At 41.5% G+C, this 24,876-nt stretch overlaps 1 protein-coding gene across 3 annotated transcripts in view; it reads left to right on the forward strand.

Annotated features, from left to right (window-relative positions):
• LOC133221175 (chromodomain-helicase-DNA-binding protein 9-like) overlaps positions 1-24,876 on the forward strand; it is a 101,940-nt gene that overhangs the window by 26,239 nt on the left and 50,825 nt on the right. For all 3 annotated transcript variants that reach the window (XM_061369879.1, XM_061369894.1, XM_061369889.1), the window contains 4 exons: positions 16,692-16,797; positions 19,319-19,462; positions 20,904-20,972; positions 21,061-21,116. In XM_061369879.1, coding sequence (XP_061225863.1) covers positions 16,692-16,797; positions 19,319-19,462; positions 20,904-20,972; positions 21,061-21,116 — 375 coding nt within the window. The remainder of the gene's footprint in view (positions 1-16,691; positions 16,798-19,318; positions 19,463-20,903; positions 20,973-21,060; positions 21,117-24,876) is intronic.

The following is a 24,876-nucleotide window of genomic DNA, read 5'->3' on the forward strand; positions in this document are numbered from 1 at the left end:
AAATGACTGCTACTGCTGAACCCAAGACACTGCTCTAAACTCAATATGTAGTGTGAAGTTTCATGACCTTCATTTCTTTCTCTTCTGGCTATGGGTTGGCATATTAATGCTGCTAACTGCTGAACTCCTTAGCATTTTTTTTCTCCCATTTTGTTTCAAGTGGTATTTTGTATGTTGATTCGGAGAAAACTCCAGGAACAAACTTGCCAACAAAGTTTTCAAGCTGACAAGCAGGTATTCTTTATTGTGGCGCCGGGAGACATGGGGGATAGCTCCTCCTTATGTGTGTCCCTGTATTGCTACTCAAGCCGTCCTTACATAGTCCCTGGGCATGCATACATATTCATGAGGCTACGTATGAATTACATCATTTTCCAGAGAGTTCCCCGCATGCGTACAGAATTGTGGTGGTGGTCTCTGAGGGTCGTTTACTTCTTCCAACAATCTTCATCACTTCTGGCGGCCTTTGAAGCACGCGCAGTAGATGCTTATACCAGCTTAATTGGTTCATTAGCACCAGAGACATAATAATCCTCCTGTCCTCCTGCTTATCAGTTAGTTTAACTGTAGCCCATCCTGGACACCTGCAGTTCCCAGATACTCCTTATCCCTGTGTCCTGTTCTTCTAGACTGTTTTTCTTAAAACTATGTCAACCATAACGATTTATCTTTATGGTTTAGAGCAAGGTGTCCCTTCCCATGGCAGGGGGGTTGGAACTTGATGATCTTAAGGTCCTTTCCAACCATATGATTCTATTCTATTCTATGATCTTGTGAGAATTCTCAGTATGTTCTCTAGCTGTACTCTATTTTTTTTTCTGTACATCATGCATCTCAGTAATTTTCCATTGCTACTGTTACAAAGCCATCAAACTTAACATTACTTAAAACTGATTCTAAGGGTTTCTATATTCCATTTTGTAATTTTGTGCTCCCCCTTGTCTCAGTGTGCACTTCCAAAGTTGATTTCAGTTTCATGTTTCTGAATTTGTTTATGTTCTGTAACTGAGTGGGTCTGTCTAATCAGAAAACTTAACTTACCCACAGGTATTTAGCTAGGGTCAGTTTCTTGAAGCTTCATGTGAATTGCTCTTAATGTGCTTCCTATGCCTTCTTTTGGATAATGGACAAAATGTGCCAAAACACCATCCTTATGATATAAGACATAGTTCCCATAATAGTTTTACTTGTTTTAGTCAGCTTAGCTGTGCATATGGGTTAGGGTCGGTTTCCAAGCTTTCGTGACACAGCATCAAGAGACTTTTCTCAAACTATGTTTTATATTGTTTTATTTGTGCTTGATCCAAAGTACAATGAAGCTGGTATGGATACTCCCATTTAATTATGGTCAACATGTCATAATCTTGCATTGAGCTGTGAAGGTTTGCCTCCTCTTTATTTACTACTTTAATCAGCTAATGCCCCAGTAGCACTTTTCATAGAATCATAGAATTAACTACGTTGGAAAAGACCTTTAAAATCATCAAGTCCAACCACTACCCTAGCACTGCTAAAACCACCACTAAACTATATCACTGAGGACCTCATCTCCACAGTTTTTGAATGCTTCCAGGGATGGTGATTCTACCACTTTCTTGGGAACTTGTTTACTCTCTCTATGAAGGAATTTTTCCTAATATCCAAAATTTTTTTAGTTAATTATGCTTCCAGGTTTTGCTTTAACTATATGGGACACATACCTAAAGATTTGGCAGTCAAATCTTGTTAAAAGAGCAGTGGAGGGAGTATTCTAGAGCCACATATGACAGATTTTACAGAACTTCTGTCTTTTGATGGACTGAAGTAAATCAAATACTTTGAGGCATCCACATACTTAATTTTTGTATCCAAACAGCTTAATGGTGTTATGTTGTTAGCACTTTTTATGTTATTTCACAAATACATAAAATATTAACTGCGTAGCAAAAAAATACACTACAGTGGTTTCGAAGAGCAATCATTGCAAGAAGGTCTTGATTTTTAAAAAAGAATAATCTTACCAGGCTGTTTTCTATGCAAATGTAACTATTGATCTTATAAAAGACTAATATTTACTAGAAAATGGCTATACTTGTATTCTCAAAGGTGGTTTAAAAAACTTGTGTGATTAATAAAATCTGTATTATTTAGAGAAGGGCAAAATGAAATCCAGTAACTAATAAGGAGTTTGAAGGCCAAACAACTCTTCTAAAGTTTTTTTCCCTATTTAAATTCCTAAGAAAATATTTCTGAACTAATCTTAGCATATCCTGGAAATTATGATGTCAAAATAGGACTGGGGTTTTAAATGTGTGGATTGCTAGATTGGTTTTTCATTTATATTAAAACAAGTTCTGACTTAATCTTGGGGAAAAAATGCTACCATGCTAAAATAATACATTTAAGGGCTTTTATTGGGCGAGAAGTGGAAGGGAGGACCTCAATTCTATAAAAAGTCTTCATTTATCTAGGGAATAAGGGGGTCTGAGATATGTCTAAAATTGTGAGAGAAAAATTACTACTTATTTTTCTTTTTACTCAATAAGGAGAAAAACTTGGAAAAATATTGTAACTTAGCTATTTTTTTCTGAGTTTTTCTCCTTATTGCTTGCATTTCATAGAATCATAGAATAGTTAGGGTTGGAAAGGACCTTAAGATCATGTAGTTTGAGCCCCTCTGCAGTGGGCAGGGACACCTCACACTAAACCATGTCACCCAAGGCTCTGTCCAACCTGGCCTTGAACACCACCACAGATGGAGCATTCACAGCTTCCTTGGGCAACCCATTCCAGTGCCTCACCAGCCTTACAGTAAAGAACTTCTTCCTTATATCCAATCTAAACTTCACCTATTTAAGTTTTAACCCATTACCCCTTGTCCTGTCACTACAGTCCCTAAAGAAGAGTCCTCCCCAGCATCCCTATAGGCCCCCTTCAGACACAGGAAGGCTGCTATAAGGTCTTCATATAGCCTTCTCTTCTCCAGGCTGAACAGCTCCAATTTTCTCAGACTGTCTTCATATGGGAGGTGCTCCAGCCCCCTGATCATCCTTGTGGCTCTCCTCTGGACTTGTTCTAACAGTTCCATGTCCTTTTTATGTTGAGGACACCTGAACTGCACACAGTACTCCAAGTGAGGCCTCACAAGAGTAGAGGGGCAGGATCACCTCCTTTGACCTGCTGGTCACACTCCTTTTGATGAAGCCCAGGATACGGTTGGCTTTCTGGGTTGCAAGCACACACTGCCGCCTCATGTTAATTTTCTCATTGACCCCGAAGTCCTTCTCCGCAGGGCTGCTCTGAATCTCTTCTCCACCCAACCTGTATCTGTGCCTGGGATTGCTCCAACCCAGGTGTAGGACCTTGCTCTTGTCATGGACAAACTTCGTAAGGTTGTCTTTAACCCACCTCACAAATGTGTCAGTGTCCCTCTGGATGGCATTCCTTCCCTCCAGCATATCAACCAAACCACACAGCTTGGTGTCATCGGCAAACTTGCTGAGGGCGCACTCACTCCCACTCTCCCTGTCACCGGCGAAGATGTTGAACAAGACCTGTCCCAACACCAGTACCTGAGGGACACCACGCATTACTGGTGTCCAGCTGGACATTGAGCCACTGACCGCAACTCTTTGTGAGTGGCCATCGAGCAAATTCTTTATTCACTGAGTGGTCCATCTATTAAATTGATGTCTCTCCAGTTTAGAGATAACCATGTCATGCGGACAGCGTTGAACTCTCTGCACAAGTCCAGGTAGATGACATCAACTGCTGTGCCCCTGTCCATCAGTTCTGTAGCCCCATTAGAGAAGGCCACCAAATTGATCAGGCATGATTTCCCCTTAGTGAAGCCATGTTGGCTGTCACCTAGCACCTTGCTGTTTTTCATGTGCCTTAGCATGCCTTCCAGGAGAATCTGCTCCAAGATTTTTCCAGGCACATCGGTGAGACCGACTAAACTAAACTAAAACGTGTACTTCTTTATACTTGATGTGAAGGAGAGAAGAATTATGAATTTGTGAATGTTCTGTTTTTCAAAAAAGTAGTTTGGCATTTAGGTTTTATAGCTCTCAATGTATTCCCAGCTACTCAAACATAAGATTAAATATCATGGTCCTGATGAAAAGAGTTGCTCTGCACTGGTGATGTAAAGGACAATATTAGTAGCCTGCTTTTAGGTTTTGTTTTTATTTTAATTTATTTTTTTTATCACCATGTAGTTTAAATAAATAAATCCCACACATCCTAAGAATTTGATATTCAGGGGTTCAGGGTAGTCCTTAAGTTCCAAATTGTTTCCTGTTATCAGAAATGGCTGTATTGTTTCATGTGCCAGAAGAACAGTGGTGGATTTTTTTTTTTTTTTTTTATATTTTAACAGCCTTTAAATTATGTAGTAATAAATACAGGAAGTCATGTGTGATCCTGTTTACTACTCAGATGTGTAAGTGTCCTTGTTGCCTTGGAGTAGGTCTCATATTTACTGTTTACAAGAGCATTTTCAGGACCCAAGACCCTGACAGAAAGGTCAGGGGAAGGAAGTGATTAGCCTGTTCTACTGATCCTGTAGCATTTAAGGTTAAATGCCTAGAACTTGAAGTGAATTTCGTGTAAGGCAAGACACTGTGTATTGTTTTTTGTGTTTCATGTAAATTGGGCAAATGATGGCTATGCTCAAAGGGAAGAGATGCTCATTGAATCTTTTTGATCTGTTAGGTCGTAAGGTTTTTCTGTCATGATTGGAAGTGGCACACAAATTCCAAATTTTATCATCCTTCTGGCAAAGAAGTTGTTCCCTGTGAGGGTGGTGAGGCCCTGGCACAGATTGCCCAGAGAATCTGTGTCTACCCCATCCCTGGCAGTGTTCAAGGCAAGGATGGATGGGGCTTGGAGCAACCTGGTCTAGTGGAAGGTGTCCCTGCTTATGGCAAGGGGTTGGAACTGGATGAGCTTTAAGGTCCCTTCTTGGTGATGTTTTCTCTGTTCCTGGATTCTAGTTTTGATGCATAAGTTAGGTCTTAAGTGACATAATTTTAAGCTACTACTGCAAAATATATGAATGCAAAATAGTGTGGTCTAATCAAATAAATAATTGTTTGTTCTTTTGCATTATTATTTCGGTGTTGTATGAGCTTGAAATGGCTCTTGGTTCCATTAAGACTCAAAGAGTGTTTTAAAAATCTGTGCACAATCCCAACAGTTACTAATTCTAACTGGAGGAGACAGTGGCTAATATTAGCATTAGTATTATTTATTAAACATACGCTAAAAGGGTAAGAGCAACTATTTTTATACCACTAGTTTAACTCATTGCAAGAGGATACACTGTCTTGTCAAGGAAATATCTGCTTTGTATAGTCCTAGTAGATATGATGTTTAAGTTTTTAGTGATAAAGAAATACTAATACTGTTGATAACAGGAGTTTTATTGCTGGTAATATAACAAAGTGCTTTGACTACAAAATAAAATATCTGGGAGATGGCTTTGGACACTGTCGTGGTTTAACCCACAGCCAGACAGCTTGTTACCCACTCCCCCCCCCTTCTTGCCCTCCCCCTACTCCTGGGGGAACGGAGAGGAGAATCAAAAAGAAATGCAACTCCCACGGGTTGAGATAAGAACAGTTTAGTAACTAAGGTACAATACGAATCACCACTGCTACCACCAACGACAACAATGATAAGAGAAAACAGCAAAGGAAAGGAGAACAATACCACGCGCCGAACCACCAGTCCGACCCGGCCGACCCCCTCTCCTTCCGGGTCCCCCCCCAGTTTTCCCCTCGGCATGACGTGCTGTGGTATGGAATACCTCTTTGGTCAGTTTGGGTCAGGTGTCCTGTCTCTGCTTCCTCCCGGCCTCCCCTCCTCCCTGGCAGAGCATGAGACTCACAAAGTCCTTGGCCAAACCAAAACATCACCTCTATCAGCTTTGTTCCCAGCCCGAAAGTCAAAACACAGCCCTGCACCAGCTACCAAGAAGGAGAAAAAATGACTGCTGCTGCTAAACCCAGGACATTATCCACCCCTTATTCCATACCATTCACGTCATGCTCAGATCCTACATTTTCAATATACCATCACTCTGATCTCAGTGCACTTCTATCTTAGTGCAAAGACTAGTCCCTATAAAGCTGCTGATTCCATCTGGTCCATGATGTCAGGCGCCATCTCTTGTAACAGTCTTTCAGAACAGGAGAGGCCGTGTGCAGTATTGGGTCGTTGCCTGCTGATGCTGATCATTCCCTTACTGTAGAACTTGTCTGGTTCTGTCAAAGTTCGTTCTCTCTTGGGATGATGTTTGGAGGGAAGTCAGGGCTAGTTGCTGGTGGCCTGAAGACATCTGGTTGATGGGCTATTAAAGTATTACACAGCAGGCAACAACATACAATTAAGTTCATTGGCTGTTTTCCCCTAAAATTAAATCCCCTTGAGGTACACATCGGACTTCCCCATCATCCTGCATTACCCACCAAGTATATCCAGGTCCCTGAGCAAAAGCAATCCCACGAGTGGGTTTGCCTTTACTTGAAGCAGGAATAACCCAGACTGCCTTCCCCAGCAAATTCTTCATATGCACCACAGGAACTTTGTCCCCCTCTACAATATGTAAAAGTTCCGACTGGGCTGGGCCAGCTCTGTTGGCAGATCCTCTAGTGTTGACCAACCAGGTGGCCTTTGGTAAGTGTGTATCCCAATGCTTGAAAGTTCCCCCACCCATTGCTCTCAGTGTAGTTTTTAACAGCCCATTGTACCTTTCGATTTTCCCAGAGGCTGGTGCATGGTAGGGGATGTGATATACCCACTCAATGCCATGCTCTTTGGCCCAAGTGTCTATAAGGTTATTCCGGAAATGAGTCCCATTGTCTGACTCAATTCTCTCTGGGGTGCCGTGTCGCCACAAAATGTGTTTCTCAAGGCCCAGGATAGTGTTCCGGGCAGTGGCATGGGGCACAGCGTACGTTTCCAGCCATCCGGTGGTTGCTTCCACCATGGTAAGCACATGGCGCTTACCTTGGCAGGTTGGTGGCAGTGTGATATAATCAATCTGCCAGGCCTCCCCATATTTATACTTCAGCCATCGTCCTCCATACCAAAGAGGTTTTAACCGTTTGGCTTGTTTAATGGCAGCACATGTTTCACACTCATGAATAACCTGGGCAATAGTGTCCATTGTTAAGTCCACCCCTCGATCACTGGCCCATCTATATGTTGCATCTCTGCCCTGATGGCCTGAAGTGTCATGGGCCCACCGGGCCAAAAATAATTCACTTTTATGTTGCCAATCTAAGTCCATCTGAGCCACTTCAATCTTAGCAGCTTTATCCACTTGTTGGTTGTTCTGGTGTTCCTCAGTGGCCCGACTCTTGGGTACATGGGCATCTACATGACGTACCTTCACCACCAGGTTTTGCACCCGGGCAGCAATATCTTTCCACAGTGCAGCAGCCCAGATAGGTTTACCTCTGCGTTGCCAGTTGCTCTGCTTCCATTGCTGCAACCACCCCCACAGGGCATTTGCCACCATCCATGAGTCAGTATAGAGATAAAGTACTGGCCACTTTTCTCGTTCAGCAATGTCCAGGGCCAGCTGGATGGCTTTCACCTCAGCAAACTGACTCGATTCACCCTCTCCTTCAGCAGTTTCTGCAACTTGTCGTCGAGGATTCCATAGAGCTGCCTTCCATCTCCGATGTTTTCCCACAATACGGCAGGACCCATCAGTAAACAAGGCATATTGCTTTTCACTTTCTGACAGCTGATTATATGGTGGGGCCTCTTCAGCACGCATCACCTCCTCCTCTGGTGACATTCCAAAATCTTTGCCCTCTGGCCAGTCCATGATGACTTCTAGAATGCCTGGACGACTGGGATTTCCTATTCGAGCTCGTTGTGTAATTAGTGCAGCCCATTTACTCCATGTAGCATCAGTTGCATGATGCGTAGAGGAGACCCTGCCTTTGAACAACCAGCCTAGCACGGGCAACCGGGGTGCCAGGAGGAGCTGTGCTTCGGTGCCAATCACTTCCGAAGCAGCTCGAACCCCTTCATAGGCTGCCAGTATCTCTTTCTCAGTTGGGGTATAGCTTGCCTCAGATCCTTTGTATCCCCGACTCCAAAAACCAAGGGGTCAACCTCGAGTCTCTCCTGGAGCTTTCTGCCAGAGGCTCCAGGTAGGGCCATTCTCCCCAGCTGCGGTGTACAATACATTTTTTACATCTGGCCCAGTCCGAACTGGTCCAAGGGCCACTGCATGAACTATCTCGCATTTAATTTGCTCAAAGGCTTGTTGTTGCTCAGGTCCCCATTTAAAATCATTCTTCTTACGGGTCACGTAATAGAGAGGGCTTGCAATCAAACTGTAATTTGGGATGTGCAGTCTCCAGAACCCCACTGCACCCAAGAAAGCTTGTGTTTCTTTCTTATTAGTTGGTGGAGACATTGCTGTTATCTTGTTGATTACATCTGTGGGGATCTGTCTACGCCCATCTTGCCATTTTATTCCCAGAAATTGAATCTCCTGTGCAGGTCCCTTGACCTTACTTCGTTTTATGGCAAAACCGGCTTTCAGCAGGATTTGGATTATTTTCCTCCCTTTCTCAAAGACTTCTTCTGCTGTATCGCCCCACACTATAATGTCATCAATGTATTGCAGGTGTTCTGGCGCTTGCCCCTGTTCCAGTGCAGTCTGAATCAGTCCATGGCAAATGGTAGGGCTATGTTTCCAGCCCTGGGGCAGTCGGTTCCAAGTGAACTGGACACCCCTCCAAGTAAAAGCAAACTGTGGCCTGCACTCTGTTGCCAAAGGAATTGAGAAAAACGCATTGGCAATATCAATCGTGGCATACCACTTGGCTGCCTTTGACTCCAGTTCATACTGAAGTTCTAGCATGTCTGGTACGGCAGCACTCAAGGGTGGTGTGACTTCATTCAGGCCACGATAGTCTATTGTTAGTCTCCACTCTCCATTAGACTTTCGCACTGGCCATATGGGGCTATTAAAGGGCGAGCGGGTCCTGCTGATCACTCCCTGACTCTCCAGTCTACGGATCAGCTGATGGATAGGAATCAGGGAGTCTCGGTTGGTGCGATATTGCCGCCGGTGCACTGTTGTGGTCGCAATTGGCACTTGTTGTTCTTCGACTTTCAGCAGCCCCACAACAGAAGGATCCTCTGAGAGACCAGGCAAGGTGGACAGCTGCTCAACTTCTTCAGTCTCCAAAGCAGCAATACCAAAAGCCCATCGGTACCCTTTTGGGTCTTTGAAGTACCCTCTCTTGAGGTAGTCTATGCCAAGGATGCATGGAGCCTCTGGGCCAGTCACAATATGGTGCTTTTGCCATTCTCTCCCAGTCAGGCTGATTTCAGCCTCCAGTACAGTCAACTCTTGGGATCCTCCTGTCACTCCAGAAATATAGATGGGTTCCACCCCTTGACAGCTCGATGGCATCAGGGTACACTGTGCACCGGTATCTACTAGAGCCTTATACTTCTGTGGGACTGATGTGCCAGGCCATCTGATCCACACAGTCCAGTAAATCCGATTGTCCCCTACCTCCACCTGGCTGGAGGCAGGGCCCCTCTAATAGTCATCACAGGATTGGACGCTTAAGTCATGTTGAAAGGGATTATTCTTCTTTATCACAGGAGCTGGAGTAAGATCAGCTCTTCCACTCCACCTGGGAGACTGCTCACCAGAGACTGAAGCCGTAGCTCTCATGGGACGCTCAGTCTTGGCCTTTGCTCCTCTTTTCAATTCACTCACCCGTTCCTCCAAAACTGAAGTAGGTTTTCCATCCCACTTTGTCATGTCTTCTCCGTGATCCCGCAGGTAAAACCATAGGGTAGACCGTGGTGTATACCTCTTGTATCTCCTTTCTCGAACAGTGGGACGCCTTTTGCTAATAGCTGAAATGTGTGTTGGTACACGCGAGGAGTTGGATAAGTCAGATATATCGTCCCTCAATTGTTTGAGATCCTGGGACAGTTTTTCCACAGCTGAGATGATGGAAGGGGTGAGATTGTCTTCGAACTCGCGGAGTTTATGAACCATTTCATCCACTGTTAGTGGTACTATGTCATTCCAGGTTACTGTTGCCAATGAATGGGCGTATGATGATGGTGCATTCCGTGTAAGTTTTCGCCACATGGGTCGTGTACATTCGACTTCATCTGGATCTATGGGTATATTCCCGTTACTCGGCTTGATGTGATAGATCATCTCTACGATGGCTGATTCTCTCAGAGACTGGATACCTTTGTCTATAGTAGTCCACTTGGCCGAACGACTCATAACATCGTCCTTGTATGGAAACCTTTCTTTGACAGCTGCCAAGAGCCGCCTCCAAAGACTGAGGGACTTTTTCTCTCTTGCAATTGCTTTGTCAATTCCCCCTTCTCTAGCAAGTGATCCCAACTGCTTGGCTTCTGTACCTTCTAGTTCATGACCATCGGCCCCATTGTCCCAGCATCGGAGCAACCAGGTGATGATGTGCTCCCCTGGTTGACGGGTAAAATCTTTTCGCATATTCCGTAGCTCGGTTGAGGTCCGAAGTCGAGAAGTCACCTCTCCTTCTTCTTCTTCATCATGTGATGATGACTCCTGATCATGTTCTGGATCGAGTAGTGAACACATTGTTTCTTCATCTTGCTTTAACCTTCCTGCCTCCTTTTTGCTTTTTCTCTTGCGTACAGGGGCAACCGATATTGGTACGAATTGGTCCTCTGGTTTAGTTGCAGTTGTTATCACTGTGGTTTGAGTAGCGACTGTACTTGTTGCTGGGGGTGGTGTAGCTGCTGTACTTGGAGCTGGAGTATCTGTACTGGCTGTTGCTTTGCCCTCAGATCCAGCGACATTTTTTTCCTTTTGAAGGTGCTGGAAAGCATTGAACATGGCCCTGTAAGCGTAGGCCAAGCCCCAGCACGTTGCCATGATTTGTCCGTCTCTGGTATGGCCAGACTGACCACACACCTCATTTAAGTGTTTTACTAATTCTTCTGGATTTTGCAGTTGTTCGGTGGTGAAATTCCAAAGTACTGGAGGGGCCCACTGACCTAGATACTTGCCCATACTGTCCCACACACCCTGCCACTCATGGCTGTCCAGCCTCAGAGAAAATCTCTTGGTCCTCCTACTTCGTTGTTTAACCCCAGACAAGACCCAAACCTGACTCTGCTTAACTTTTGAAAACAGATGAAATAGTTGTGGCCAAAATACACTCTGTATACGTGCCAACATGGTGATCCCCATCACAATCAGCAAACAAGTCTCAACAGCATTAAGAGGCCATTCAAAACTCTCAAATGATGCTGTAAATGCTCTGGGGGGAGGAATGGGAGGGTAAAAGAATGCCTCCTTCACAGGTTGACCACCCGAGAAGGAGAAAGAATACGTGTAATTGCTAAGCATTTCTATTATATACCTCCCAAAGTATAAAGGTGGTGACCATACTGGGAACATAAACCAGATAAGTTTCATGATCAATAATTCTATTGTGTTACAAGTCATCATCATAAAGTACACTGAGACAAGAACTTTAGCCCAAGCCCCACACTTGAAAAACACTAATACAGCAAATACCAGATCTAAGTAAATTACAACATTCTGAAGCTGTGAGATCAAGAGGAACAACTTTGAGAGCCAATAAATCAGCATTGTTATGAGTGACTATTAATCCGGTCAGATCTGTTGTTATCTCAGCCCCTTCGTGCCCCACGTTGGGCGCCAAAAAGAACTGTCGTGGTTTAACCCACAGCCAGACAGCTTGTTACCCACTCCCCCCCCTTCTTGCCCTCCCCCTACTCCTGGGGGAACGGAGAGGAGAATCAAAAAGAAATGCAACTCCCACGTGTTGAGATAAGAACAGTTTAGTAACTAAGGTACAATACGAATCACCACTGCTACCACCAACGACAACAATGATAAGAGAAAACAGCAAAGGAAAGGAGTACAATACCACGCGCCGAACCACCAGTCCGACCCGGCCGACCCCCTCTCCTTCCGGGTACCCCCCCAGTTTCCCCCTCGGCATGACGTGCTGTGGTATGGAATACCTCTTTGGTCAGTTTGGGTCAGGTGTCCTGTCTCTGCTTCCTCCCGGCCTCCCCTCCTCCCTGGCAGAGCATGAGACTCACAAAGTCCTTGGCCAAACCAAAACATCACCTCTATCAGCTTTGTTCCCAGCCCGAAAGTCAAAACACAGCACTGCACCAGCTACCAAGAAGGAGAAAAAATGACTGCTGCTGCTAAACCCAGGACAGACACAAATAGTTACTTGGTGATCCCCTGTTTTGGGAAAATTAAAGTAAAATGATGTATTAAAGTCATTTATTGAAAGCCAGCAATACTTATTATTTCTTACATGCCTGATACATATTTGCTGGTTTTCTCTTCCCCCCTCCCCCATTTTGACTAACTGGAAGGCTTTAAAAAAAACCTGGTTTTCATAATGTTCAAGGTGTTTAAAGTGCTGACAGTTCTTCTGTTGCATTCTCTATCTCCTGTTACTGGTTCTTAATTTATAAGAGAGAAGTTGTGGTGTTCCTCACATAGAGATTCCTGGTGGCCTTGCTCATACTTTTAAGTCTTTCAGTTTTGTGATCTAAACCATGTTAGGAGCACTAATGGCTCATAAGATGACTTCTTTGTAACCTTTTCCATTGATAGGAGTCTCTCAGCCTCTTTAGTTTGTGGTTACAGAAGAAGGAAATACATGTTGAAGAAATCTACACTAATTAATTGTTGAAGTACTTCTAGGTAATATGGAGTATAATACATTTTAAATTTAAAAAGGCAAGAGAGTGAAATTGGAATGGAGTCTGATTATTCTGTGTCTACAGTATGGCGTTTCCTTTTCATAGAAGCAGAATAGATAATTTATGTTCAGAACAGTTTGTTTTGGAGAGGAAGAAGGGATTTTAGTCAAGGATCTTTATGCTTTCATGTAGAAATTATAAACTGGCAAAAAAAACTTGCTCTCTTGGTGAAAAATTTTCACAGGATTGATACAGTTTACAAGCTTTTTCTGAAAAATGTTTTCACATAGCAGTTTTTTAGATTTTTTTTTGGCCAAAATATGAGCAGATTGTGTTTTTAATAATAGAAATACATGACTTTAGCACCATACTGCTATTCAACAACTTTTGATAGCAAGGAGCATTGTGGTTCTGAGCACTGGATCAGAAAGAACTGAAACTGTGTTTATTCCTCTCAATGGCACTATATCTGTATAGAGGAGAAAGCATTCTTATCTGCATCATCTAGACAAGATGTTTAAGAAATTTCAGGGAGATGCTTGTGAAGAGAAGTAAGGGGGATAGGGAATGCAAGATGAAGGTAAGGTACAAAAGCCAACAGAAGTGTAAGACTTCTGGGGCAGATCGAGAGGTGAACAGAAGGAGGGATTACAACTACAGAGAAGGAGAGGGAAAAATGTGCAAAGCAAGATGTAGCTGGAGCAGTCTAATCACAAAATAAGCTTATGTTCTAAAACAGAGAGTTCTTAAAATGCTCTGCTATTCAATGAATGCCACTACAACCCAGAGTAAAATAGTTATGACCTTCCATAATACTGTGCTTCTTGAATCCAAAAGGAACCTGAGCCTAAAATATTAGGTAGTAGCACACGAACTGACGATGAACTATGGTTGCACAGATACAAATGCTTAACATAGCACCATGGATTTGTGAAGCATTTTAATCTACCATTACACAAAAGCGGATCAAAATTTGGAAAAGGTTGCATAAGGAGGTGTCAGCCTTGGAGATAAGCAGAGCTTGACTGAACTGAGCAACATAAAAGAACTCTGAAGTTGGCATTGAGTAGGAACCAGATGTCCTCCAGAGATCCCTTCCAGCTTGGCTTATATCTCAACACCTATTTAATGAAAGAATACTTTTGTTGTTAGTGGTCTTGTTCATTTAAAAATCAAAATGTGTATCACATTCACAGTCATCTCTACATGCCGTATATTTATCAGGCCTTTAATGCCTTTGCTCCAAATCAAAGAGAAGACTTGGATTCTCATTTATTGGTCAAAAAATAATAATTTAAAAATTAAATCATGCGAGTTCACTGGATTGAATATGCTTTTATGTCCAGTTATTTAAAATTAAAGATCAACAAAGAACAAGTACAGATCAGCCCAGCTTGTTGCCCTTAACATATGGATAAAGCTTAGACTGCCTATCCAGTTGAGACCAGAGTTTTATCCGGCCTAGTGTCTTCTCTCCAGCATGGTCAGAAGCAATGGGAAAAATTTAAGAACAGGGAAATCATACATGATACCTCGTAATATTTTCCCAAATTCCAAAGATACAAACCAGGAACTTTGTGGGATAGGTACCATCTCATGAACAGTCTTACAAGAAAGTCTCACTTGTAAGTTTATCAGGTTTGCCTTTAAATCCATGTCAAATTTTAGCATCCACAATTCCATTTAACAGCAAGCTCGGAAGTTCAATCATAGTTTGCATTGTCTGCATTGCTTGGGAATATGTTAGCTGACAAATGCTAATGTAACACTTTAATTCCTTGAAACAAAGTGAGATAAAAATTGGAAAAGTGATTTATCCAAGTCTGTCACCAGAAAGAGTCATATTGGAAAAATACCTGATAATCCAATAGTCTAAAAAACAAAACCCCAAAACAAAACAACTAATCAGAGATTGAAAAGTGAGGGGGGAGAAAAAACGCAAACTACTCTTGAAGACAATAGGAAAACCAGTGTGTTAATTGTTGAAGTTATTTCCTGCAGTTATGAAACATGTTTTCTAAGGAATAATTAAGCTGAGAACACCTAATGAAAAGCAAGGACTTGAGGATCAGAATTTACTTCTGAACAAGCAGCTCTGTGATTAAGCAGATCTTTGATTATGAACTTGCCACTGGTAGCCGCAAGAGAGGTGCCCCAAAGAAGAGATATAAGGACTCCCTGAAACAATACCTTAGCCTTGGCCATATTGACTACCATTAGTGGTCCACCTTGGCCTCCAATCAGGAGGCTTGGAGGCACACCATACATAATGCCGTTGACTCCTTTGAGAGTTCACGAAGAACTAGTCTCGAGGAGAAAAGACAATGCAGAAAGAATCGCGCCCCACCTGTACCACCCAAGGAGACCTTCTGCTGTGCTTTTTCTAGCCAGATTTGCCTATCCCACATTGGCCTTCTTAGTCATCAGCGCGCTTGTAGTAAGCGTGGGTAAAGCCCTTCCCAAATCTTTGTTCGTGAAGTCAAGCCATGATGATGATGATTATGCTTACTGCAGCTTCATTTCAGTGTGCAGTTGCTAGTTTCATTCACTTTGTACTAGAAGTAAAAAATATGGGAGTGGAAACTTTTTTGTTTTGGTTGTGGGTTTTGTTTGTGTGTGTGTGGTTTTGGTGGGGTTTTTTGTTTGTTTGTTTGCTGGTTTTTTTTTTTTAAACCTTTCCACTGAACATACCTAGTAGTTAAATATTAAAAACCAATGAAAGTGTTAATTGCTTCTGAAAATATGCATATAATCTTCTGTAAGCCCTGTTACTTAAAGTATACATATTTTTTTTGTAATTTAAGATTTTCCTTTTCTGTTTGAGCTGTTAGTTTGGGCCTAGTAAATATGTGATAGCTCTTTTATTTGGACTCTTGCAAAGAGAAGCAAATGAAATACAAGTGTGTTAACCACTACCTTCTTATCAGTGACTTTTTAGGTGACCAATATATTTGATGCTAATTTGGTGTAAAATAACTTGTATTGTCTGTATAAAGACTAAAGACTTGTCTTTAATTTTTTCCATAAAATGGCAGAAGAGGCTTGATTGCTGCACAGATCTGATGATTAGATACTGTATAAAATATATATTTATGGACAACACTATCTGTGATTTTATTGGGTAGTTTGTAATCATTCTGCAATTAGGCCACTGAAAACATATTTCAAGAGGAGTATTTGGCACATCTCAAATATGAAAAAAAAATATACCCTTTGGTTAAAAACAAATCATTGGTATTATGATTTACAGCGTAGCCTTTAAATCTGAACAAAGAGATAATTGGTGCTTTTTCATTAGAATTTAACTATTCAGCACAGTGTTGCTACTTAATGTTTTCTGAGAGATGTTCTAAGATTTCTTAGAGATAAAGCTATGAGGTTTCGAATACAGCCTCTCTTTTATTTTTTAATGTCTTAAAGGATTTGTGCAATTCCCTCATTTTAACCATTGAATGAATGACTTAAACATGCAAGTTTTGCATGTCAGACAGCTTTGAATAATGTTTGCTTGTTGTCCATAGCTAATTGTTTTGAGTAAAAATAAGGTATATTTTGTAATGGCAAATTATTTATGATAAATCATTTACTGTCCTCATCTGCAGATGATGTTCATGTTAACTTTGTATTGCTTACCACTGTCAGTTAAATACTTGATTTGGCATCTCTGTTATACATTTATAGATTTTAAATGTGTATGATACAGAAGAGTTTGCAAGGGTAAGGTAACTGCTTGCATGTAGAGAAACTCAGTAAGAATAGTAGAAAATACTGTCTACTGTAAACTTGTGTGGTTTTGTTTTGAAACACATTTTTCAGATAGTGGTGCTTCCTGAGTTTTATATTAAGAGTAACAGAATTGCTAGTGGATGTGGTGTTACTTTTTAATCTTGAAGTTAAGTAGACTAGTATATGGCATTCACTTAGATGTTCTTTTTTTCTTCTTTTTTTCCTAACAGAAAGCTAATCATCACACTGGGTAAGAAAAGAAAAAATGAATCTTCAGATGAATTGTCTGATGCTAAGCAGACTCCACAGCGGCCATTAAAAGATGAAAACTCACAGGTAAGTACTCAGAAATTTTCACTTTTAAATTTGTATGTGGTGTTATTTCTACAGGTCTTTCCCCCCCAAAAAGAAAGTTATGCTCTTTTTGACACAGTGGCAGTTCCTCTCTTACTGCTCTCTCTCTCTCATAGGTAGAACCTTATGTTATAAGCAATAAGGTGAAAGTCAGAAAATCTTACAGGTTGGAGTCCCCTGTCTGTAATGGGACATCAAGCTCTGCTTGTATCTGTTTCATTTCAGTACAGAAGTCCATAGATTTGAGACTGTAAATACTCATCTGTTAAGCTGGCAGTTAGACCTGAGCCTTGCTTTGGCTGACTTTCTGGGGAGAATCACAGAATCCCAAGGGTTGGAAGGGACCTCAAAAGATCATCTAGTTCTACCCCTCTGCAAGAGCAGGGTAACCTAGAGTACATCACACAGGAACTTGTCCAGGTGGGCCTTGAATATCTCCAACGTAGGAGACTCCACAACCTGTTCCAGTGCTCTGTCACTCTCATAGTAAAGAAGTTCTTCCTGATGTTAATCTATTGTCATCAAGCTGTTGTTGATTTAACTATAATATGACACACAATCACTCTTTATTGAAGAACAGCTAATCTGGCTACATTATTGTGGAAAGCTGGTTGAGTAGTTTCACGTATTTGGATTCTCCAGAGGAATGGTGATACTAGTGTTTTTAGTGTGTATGTAATGTTACTACTCTACCTTACAACATGTAGTTGTTAAAGTATAGCCAGATCAAGGGCTAAATTGCTCTGTAGAAGCTAGTATGACCACAGGATTTTGTTTTTTTGTACTATTCACAACTTGTTTTTGTCCCGATTACTACAGTGTACTGCAACCAGCAATGGCTTTTTTTTTTTTTTCCAAACAAAAATACGCTTTTCTGTGTAACAGAATAGAATTATTTTACTGACTGTGTTATAAAAATTCCGTCTTGGCCATGATCTGATTTAATTAATTTTTTATTACAGTTGATTAATATCAAGAGGCAATAAGCAAGCAGCGCCGGGTGCGCCGGGGAGTCTCCGCTCCACCCAGGATGCACACCGAGATTTCTGGGGTACAGTCTCTTATACTCCTCGATCGTGGGTTTCAACCAATCCTGTCGTCTCCTTCACCCGAATATCGACATGGTTCCTTTTCATTGTTCTCCTCCTGTTGCTGGGGTCTTATCTTTGGGTGATGAAACTTCTTAAAAAGTCATTAAATTCCTTGGCAATACATTAACAGGGGTGTCTGTCACAAGCTGAACCACCATCTTAGCCCCCTCAATTCCATTTCTTATGTAGTTACATATTGAATACACAAGTTTCACCTCATCCCGTAACAGAATGTATCCCTTGATTACCTAACCCCCTTAAGACATTCAAGTAGTTAAACAAAACACCCTCTGTAATTAGCAAACATTTGAGACATTCAAGTAGTTAAACAAAGTACCCCTTAAAGTAACAAAGACTTTGATTAGGAAGGATTATTCCTTTGTTCCTTCTTTTCTTTCATCATTGTATTGACAGGAACTTCCATCTTAATCTGATCATTCGTATACATTCTACACATGATTTTCGATTCCTCCCAAAGTGCAATGATGACAAGGACTCCTAAGTTTCTGACACTAATCATTCCTATATACCTCACAATTGGTTTACTTTGTTGGTTTTATTTTTGTAATGATAATTCTCTAAAGCAGATTGCAGTGTTTTTAAATGTTAGCTCACTAGTTTGATTCTGCTATCGTTATTTACCCAATAGACTTACAAATTAATCTTATGGTTAAATATATTGATACTGAGGAGTGGAAGTGCAGTATCTGAATAATCTAAGTTTTTCAAACTTAAACAGTGAGTCAGGAGGAATTACTTTCTTATACTAAACATTATTTATCCATCTGGAACTTGTCCTCAGATTCTTGCAGAAATAAGAGTGGAAGATTAGAGAGAGAAATGGCAAAGTAAGCCAAATACTGCTGTTAAACAAGCTTGATTAAGGTGGAAAAAGCAAATACATTAAGCAACAAACTTTATTAGCCATAAAATCCGCAATCTGATCAATATGATCTAATGAAAATTTTCATGATTTTAATAGCACTGATGTTTAGTAGAGACACTTCAGTATGTGTTGTCGTTCACGCAGATAATTGGATTGTATGGTAACACACTGCTGTTATACTGCATTATGAAATTGCTGTTGCAATACTGATGCTATGGGAGATCTGCTGTATGTCAGCTTTATTTCCATACTCTGAAAATGTTGTTCCGTGTTTGCTTTTGAACTCTAAATATATAAGTATCAACTGTTTATATGGAATGGGGGGGAGGGGGAATTGATCACAAGTAGTATATGGCTACTTCTATCTCTCTGTGGTTCACATGCTTCATATTTTCTACCAAATGTTGGCCTTTGGCTTTAGATACATCTAAAGTATTGCTTAGAGTGTCCCCAAACTTGCAATTCATGTTAGAGGAAGCTTTTGGTAAGACCTCAATTTTTTATTTTTTTTTTCTCCTGCATGCAGAAGAGAAGATCAAATCGTCAAGTTAAAAGGAAAAAGTATGCTGAAGAAGGAGGAAAACAATCAGAAGCAGCAGCTAAAGTTTCTGTGAAAATAAAAAAGAATTCTGCCCCTTTACCTGCTGAACAGCCTCTACAATTATTCGTTGTAAGTAAAAACTGGCTTGGTCTGTAGTGGGAGCTTTACATTTGTCTCCAGTGGTTCAGTGAATAAAGGTCATAACTTTGAAGGAAAACATTATTACTAAGCCATTGTTTTTTTTTAATGTGGCATCTTGCTAAGATCTTGAAAACTGGAAGAAATTGCTTATATACTATTTTTTCTTTTCTGTTAGAAATATTTGTTGACATAACTGAAGTTAAGGATAAGACTAGGTAGATCTCAAATAGTGTGTTAGGCTGTGTAGGCATATGAAAAAGCTGTATGCCAATATTATCATGACTTTCAGAAGTATAAAATTAATTGAGCCTATGGGGTCTCTGCTTACTGAAATATTTTAAAAGGAAACTTCTCCCTTTTTTGCCCCCTTTGGGTTTGCACTTCACTGTTCAGCTTGTTCCAGCTCTGGTAATTAAACTTAAAATTGAGCCATTCTAGGTAAATAAAGTTGCAAGAATGAAAAGGGGGGGGGGGGGGAGTGTTCATGAGAATTTAGGAGGAGTGCCAAAGTTGTAAGGGAAGAAGAAAGATAGTATAGTTGGGAGCAAATCAGGAAAGAGGGAAGGTGACTCTTTACTGGAAGCAGCCTTTGAAGATTGGCTATTATCTCTGGAACCACATGTTCAGCCTTGGTAACCCCTATCTGTGTCACACCGAAGCCATGCTGGAATTCCAAGGCATGACCTTCTCTGCCTGATTCTGCAGCATGTTTGTTATCTATGGTCAGAGTAAACCTATTAAATTGACACATGCTGGTTTTGTTTTAATTTATTTTTTTAACCTGTCTTCTAGAGTTCTTATTCATAGAATCATGCAATAGTTAGGTTTGGAAAGGACCTTAAGATCATCTAGTTGCAACCCCCTTCCATGGGCAGGGACACCTCACACTAAACCATGTCATCCAAGACTCCATCCAACCTGGCCTTGAACACTGCCAGGGATGGAGCATTCACAACTTCCTTGGGAAACCCATTCCAGTGCCTCACCACCCTCACAGTCCTTTTCCTGTCACTACAGTCCCTAATGAGGAGTCCCACAGCATCCTTGTAGGCCCCAAATGTGTATGTATGCTGAAATTCTGGTTATGTCCACTGCATCAGATCAGCTCACAGCAGGGCATTCACAGTGAGTCTGTGTCTGGAAAGCATCAATCACCATTGCTTGTACATTGTGTTTGATAGGTGACCATCGCAACTGATGCTATTTGGAAGTGCCAGTCTTATTGGGCTTTAGCATGCCTTTATCTTTGGATACAGACCTGGCTTTTAAATTATACTCACAGAATGTTAAAGAGAATGCTCCTGGTAGAGGTCAAATTTGCCTTTATTGTTGATCTAACAAGCCACTTGTGCTTGAAGATTTTAAGCCTGATCAGTTTGAAGAGAGGGCATTTACTGCAATTTCTGTTATTGTTTTCCTGCATTTATAGGAAAATCCAAGTGAAGAAGATGCAGCAATTGTAGACAAAATCTTATCCTCCAGGGTAATAAAGAAAGAAGTAAGTGATTGTTATGGGATAAAATTGCTTACTTGAAAAAGGGGTTTGTATTTGTCATTTAACATCTCCCCTGAATTTGTTTTCCTAGATAGCTGCTGGGATGACAGTAGAAACAGAAGAATTCTTTGTAAAATACAAAAACTAGTAAGTACTAAAAAGTTTCATTGAGGTGTGGACTGAACTGTATACATGTTCTAAAGTTTTGTATTGTTGAAGATTATAACTAGATTTTGTCATCTTTTGATAGTTTTATTTACAAATTTAATCTTAAAAATGCTAAGAATCTGCATTGTATTCTTAGTGATAAATTTAAAATTATCAGTATCATAAAACCAGCACTGACCAATTGTCTGTCAGCCATTACTGCCAAAAGAATAGAATTATTAGAGAAGACAAGTTTATTAAATTTATTAGGGGCTATGTGCTTGAGACTAATTTTAATTGCATGAATTTGAATCAGAGCTATTTTGTGAACCTAGATTACATTTAGTGTCATACATTTAGGGGTTAATGTAGGAGTCGGTCTTACTGTTTAAAAGAAAAAATCAAGACTTGTAGCAATAGAAATGATTTTGTGTCAGAAGCAGGAAAGAAAAAAGGATGAAGAAAAACTTTTTCCTATGTTTCTGTGTTTTAAATTTCATACCTATCTTACTGTCACTATTCAGTTCTTGATGTTGGAAATATAAGCACCTTTTTAATTCTATACATGTGAGTAATTTCATTAATTCTTGCTACTAAATGTGATTTTTGTGAGACTCTGGATTCACATGTTTCTGGAGACCATTTAACTCTTGTTTTCTGAAAGGGTAAAGCCTGTCTTTTCATCTGAGAATGAGTAATACCCAACAATAGCTCTTCTTTATTTCTATCATCTCTTTAGAAAGCTTAAAAAGGATGAAAACATATTAAAAGGGGGTGTGAAGGATTACCTGTACTTCCGTCAAACCAATCTGACTTCAGAAAGGCTCTCTTGGGATTCAGTTATATGTGTTGGTACTGGTGCTCATGCTTCCCTCTTTCCTTTGACTATATTACTTTGTGCTTCTCTCCCAACTGAATCTGATGATCTGTTCCTTTTTGCCATGGGCTCTTGATGGTCCTCACTGGGCACAGCTATATAGTGCAGCAATACTTGTGAAGAGATGATCACATGTAGTACATGACAAAGGTCCAATATAGTAAGTATATCTCTGGGCAGTTTCTGATAGAGGTATCAGATTTTCAAATTGATTTATTTAAGCTCACTTTAAATATACTTGTTTCTTTTCTTAGGACACATGAAAGAAATTTGTGAATCCATAGAGTTCTATGGATCCTAGCCCAAAAACACTGCCTTAACTAGATGCTCCAAAATGATTATTTGGAGGAATAAATCATAGAATCATAGAATAGTTAGGGTTGGAAAGGACCTTAAGATCATCTAGTTCCAACCCCCCTGCCATAGGCAGGGACACCTCCCACTAAATCATGTCACCCAAAGCTCTGTCCTTGAACACCGCCAGGGATGGATCATTCAAGACTTCCTTGGGCAGCCAATTCCAGTGCCTCGCCACCCTCATGGTAAAGAACTTCCTCCTTATATCTAACCTAAACTTCCCATGTTGAAGTTTTAACCTGTTATCCCTTCTCCTACCACTACAGTCCCTAATGAAGAGTCCCTCCCCAGCATCCTTGTAGGCCCCCTTCAGATACTGGAAGGCCGCTTCAAGGTCTCCACACAGCCTTCTCTTCTCCAGGCTGAACAGCCCTAACTTTCTCAGCCTGTCTTCATATGGTAGGTGCTGCAGTCCCCTGATCATCCTTATGGCCCTCCTCTGGAATTGTTCCACAGCTCCATGTATTTCTTATGGTGAGAACACTAGAACTGTACACAGTACTCCAAGTGAGGCCTCACAAGAGCAGAGTAGATGGGCAGGATCACCTCCTTTGACCTGCTGGTCAGGCTTCTTTTGATGCAGCCCAGGATACGATTGGCTTTCTGGGTTGCAAGTGCACACTGCCGGCTCATGTTCATTTTCTCATCAACCAACACCCCCAAGTCCTTCTCCACAGGGCTGCTCTGAACCTCTTCTCTGCCCAACTTGTAGCTGTACCTGGGCTAGTCCTGACCCAGGTGTAGGACTTTGCAGTTGGCTTGGTTGAACTTCATGAGGTTGCCATCGGCCCACCTCTCAAGCATGTCAGGGTCCCTCTGGATAGCATTCCTTCTCTCCAGCTGTCCTGGGTTCAGCAGTAGCAGTAATTTTTCTCAGTCTTAGTACCTGGTGCAGTGCTGTGTTTTTGACTCTCAGCCTGAGAACAATGCTGATAACACCGATGTTTTTAGTTGTTGCTCAGTAATGTTTACTCTGACCAAGGACTTCTTGAGTCTCATGCTCTGCCAGGGAGGAGGGGAAGTCGAGAGGAAGCAGAGACAGGACACCTGACCCAAACTAGCCAAAGAGGTATTCCATACCACAGCACATCATGCCCAGTATATAAACTGGGGGCAGTTACCCAGAAGGGCTAGATGATACTCAGGTTGGGCTGGTTATCAGTCAGCGGGTGGTGAGCAGTTGTATTCTCTTTCCTTGTTATTCCCCTTATCATTATTATTATTGCTGGTAGCAGTAGTGTTTTTGTGTTATACCTTAGTTACTGGACTGTTCTTACCTCAACCTGTGGGAGTTACATTCTTTCGATTCTCTTCCCCATCCCTCTGGGAGTCGGGGGGGAGTGAGCAAGCGGCTGTGTGGTTCTGGGTTGCCGGCTCGGCTTAAACCATGACACTTCTTTGTGGCAGCCAGCATGGGGCACAAAGGGTTCACATAATGAGAGATCTGACCAGAGTTTGTCTAATCCTATTTGTGATGAACAGTCACTGTTTTGGATTAATAGTCACATTACAATGTGGATTTATTGGCTCTCAGAGTTGTTGCATTTGATCTCGGGTTTCAGCATGTTGTACCTTACTTACAGCCGGTATTTGCTGTTTTAGTGTTTATTGGCTGAGGGGCCTGGGCTAAGGTTCTTGTTTCGCTGTGCTTTATGGTGATGACTTGTTATACGATTGACTTATTGATCATGAAACTGGTCTGGCTTGTATTCTCAGTGTGGTCATCACGTCTATACTTTGGGAGGTATAATATGGAAGTGCTTAGCAATTACACATTTTTTTTCTCCTCCTCGGGTGGTCAGCCTATGAAGGAGACATCTCCTTACCTTCCCAGCCCCCACACCAGCCTCTTTACATCATCATTTGAGAGTTCTGAAGGTTTTGAATGGCCTTTGGGTACCCTTGAGACTTGCCTGCTGATTGTGATGGGTGTCAGCATGTTAGCACACATACAGAGTGTGTTTTACTCACGACCATTTTGTCTGATCTCAAAAGTTAAGCAGAGTCAGGTTTGGGTCTTGTCTAGAGGTAGACAATGTTATAGGAGGACCAAGAGATTTTCCCCAAGGCTGGACAGTCATGAGTGGCAGGGTGTGTGGGATAGTATTGGCAAGTATCTGGGCCAGTGGGCCCCTCCAGTGCTTTGGAACTTCACCACTGAACAAGTGTAAAATCCAGAAAAATTAGTAAAATACTTAAATGAGGTGTGTTGTCATCCTGGTCATATCAGAGTGGGACAAATCATGGCAACATGTTGGGACTTGGCCTGTGCTTACAGAGCCCTGTTCAACGCTATCCAGTTCCTTCAAAGGGAAAAAAAAAGCAGCCTCTGTATCTGATGGCAAGGCAACAGAAAACACAGCTACTCCAACTCCAAATACAGCAGCTACACTAACCCAAGTGACAGGTACAGCAGGTTCATTATCAACTGAACTGCACAGCTTGGTGTCATGGGCAAACTTGCTGAGGGCGCACTCAGTCCCAGTGTCCATGTCACCGGCAAAGATGTTGAACAGGACTGTTCCC

The sequence above is a fragment of the Neopsephotus bourkii genome, unplaced genomic scaffold (genome assembly GCF_033783945.1).
Source record: "Neopsephotus bourkii isolate Nb327-2 ecotype Australia unplaced genomic scaffold, CSIRO-AGI_Nbou_v1 NB_156, whole genome shotgun sequence".
Lineage (NCBI taxonomy): Eukaryota > Metazoa > Chordata > Aves > Psittaciformes > Psittacidae > Neopsephotus > Neopsephotus bourkii.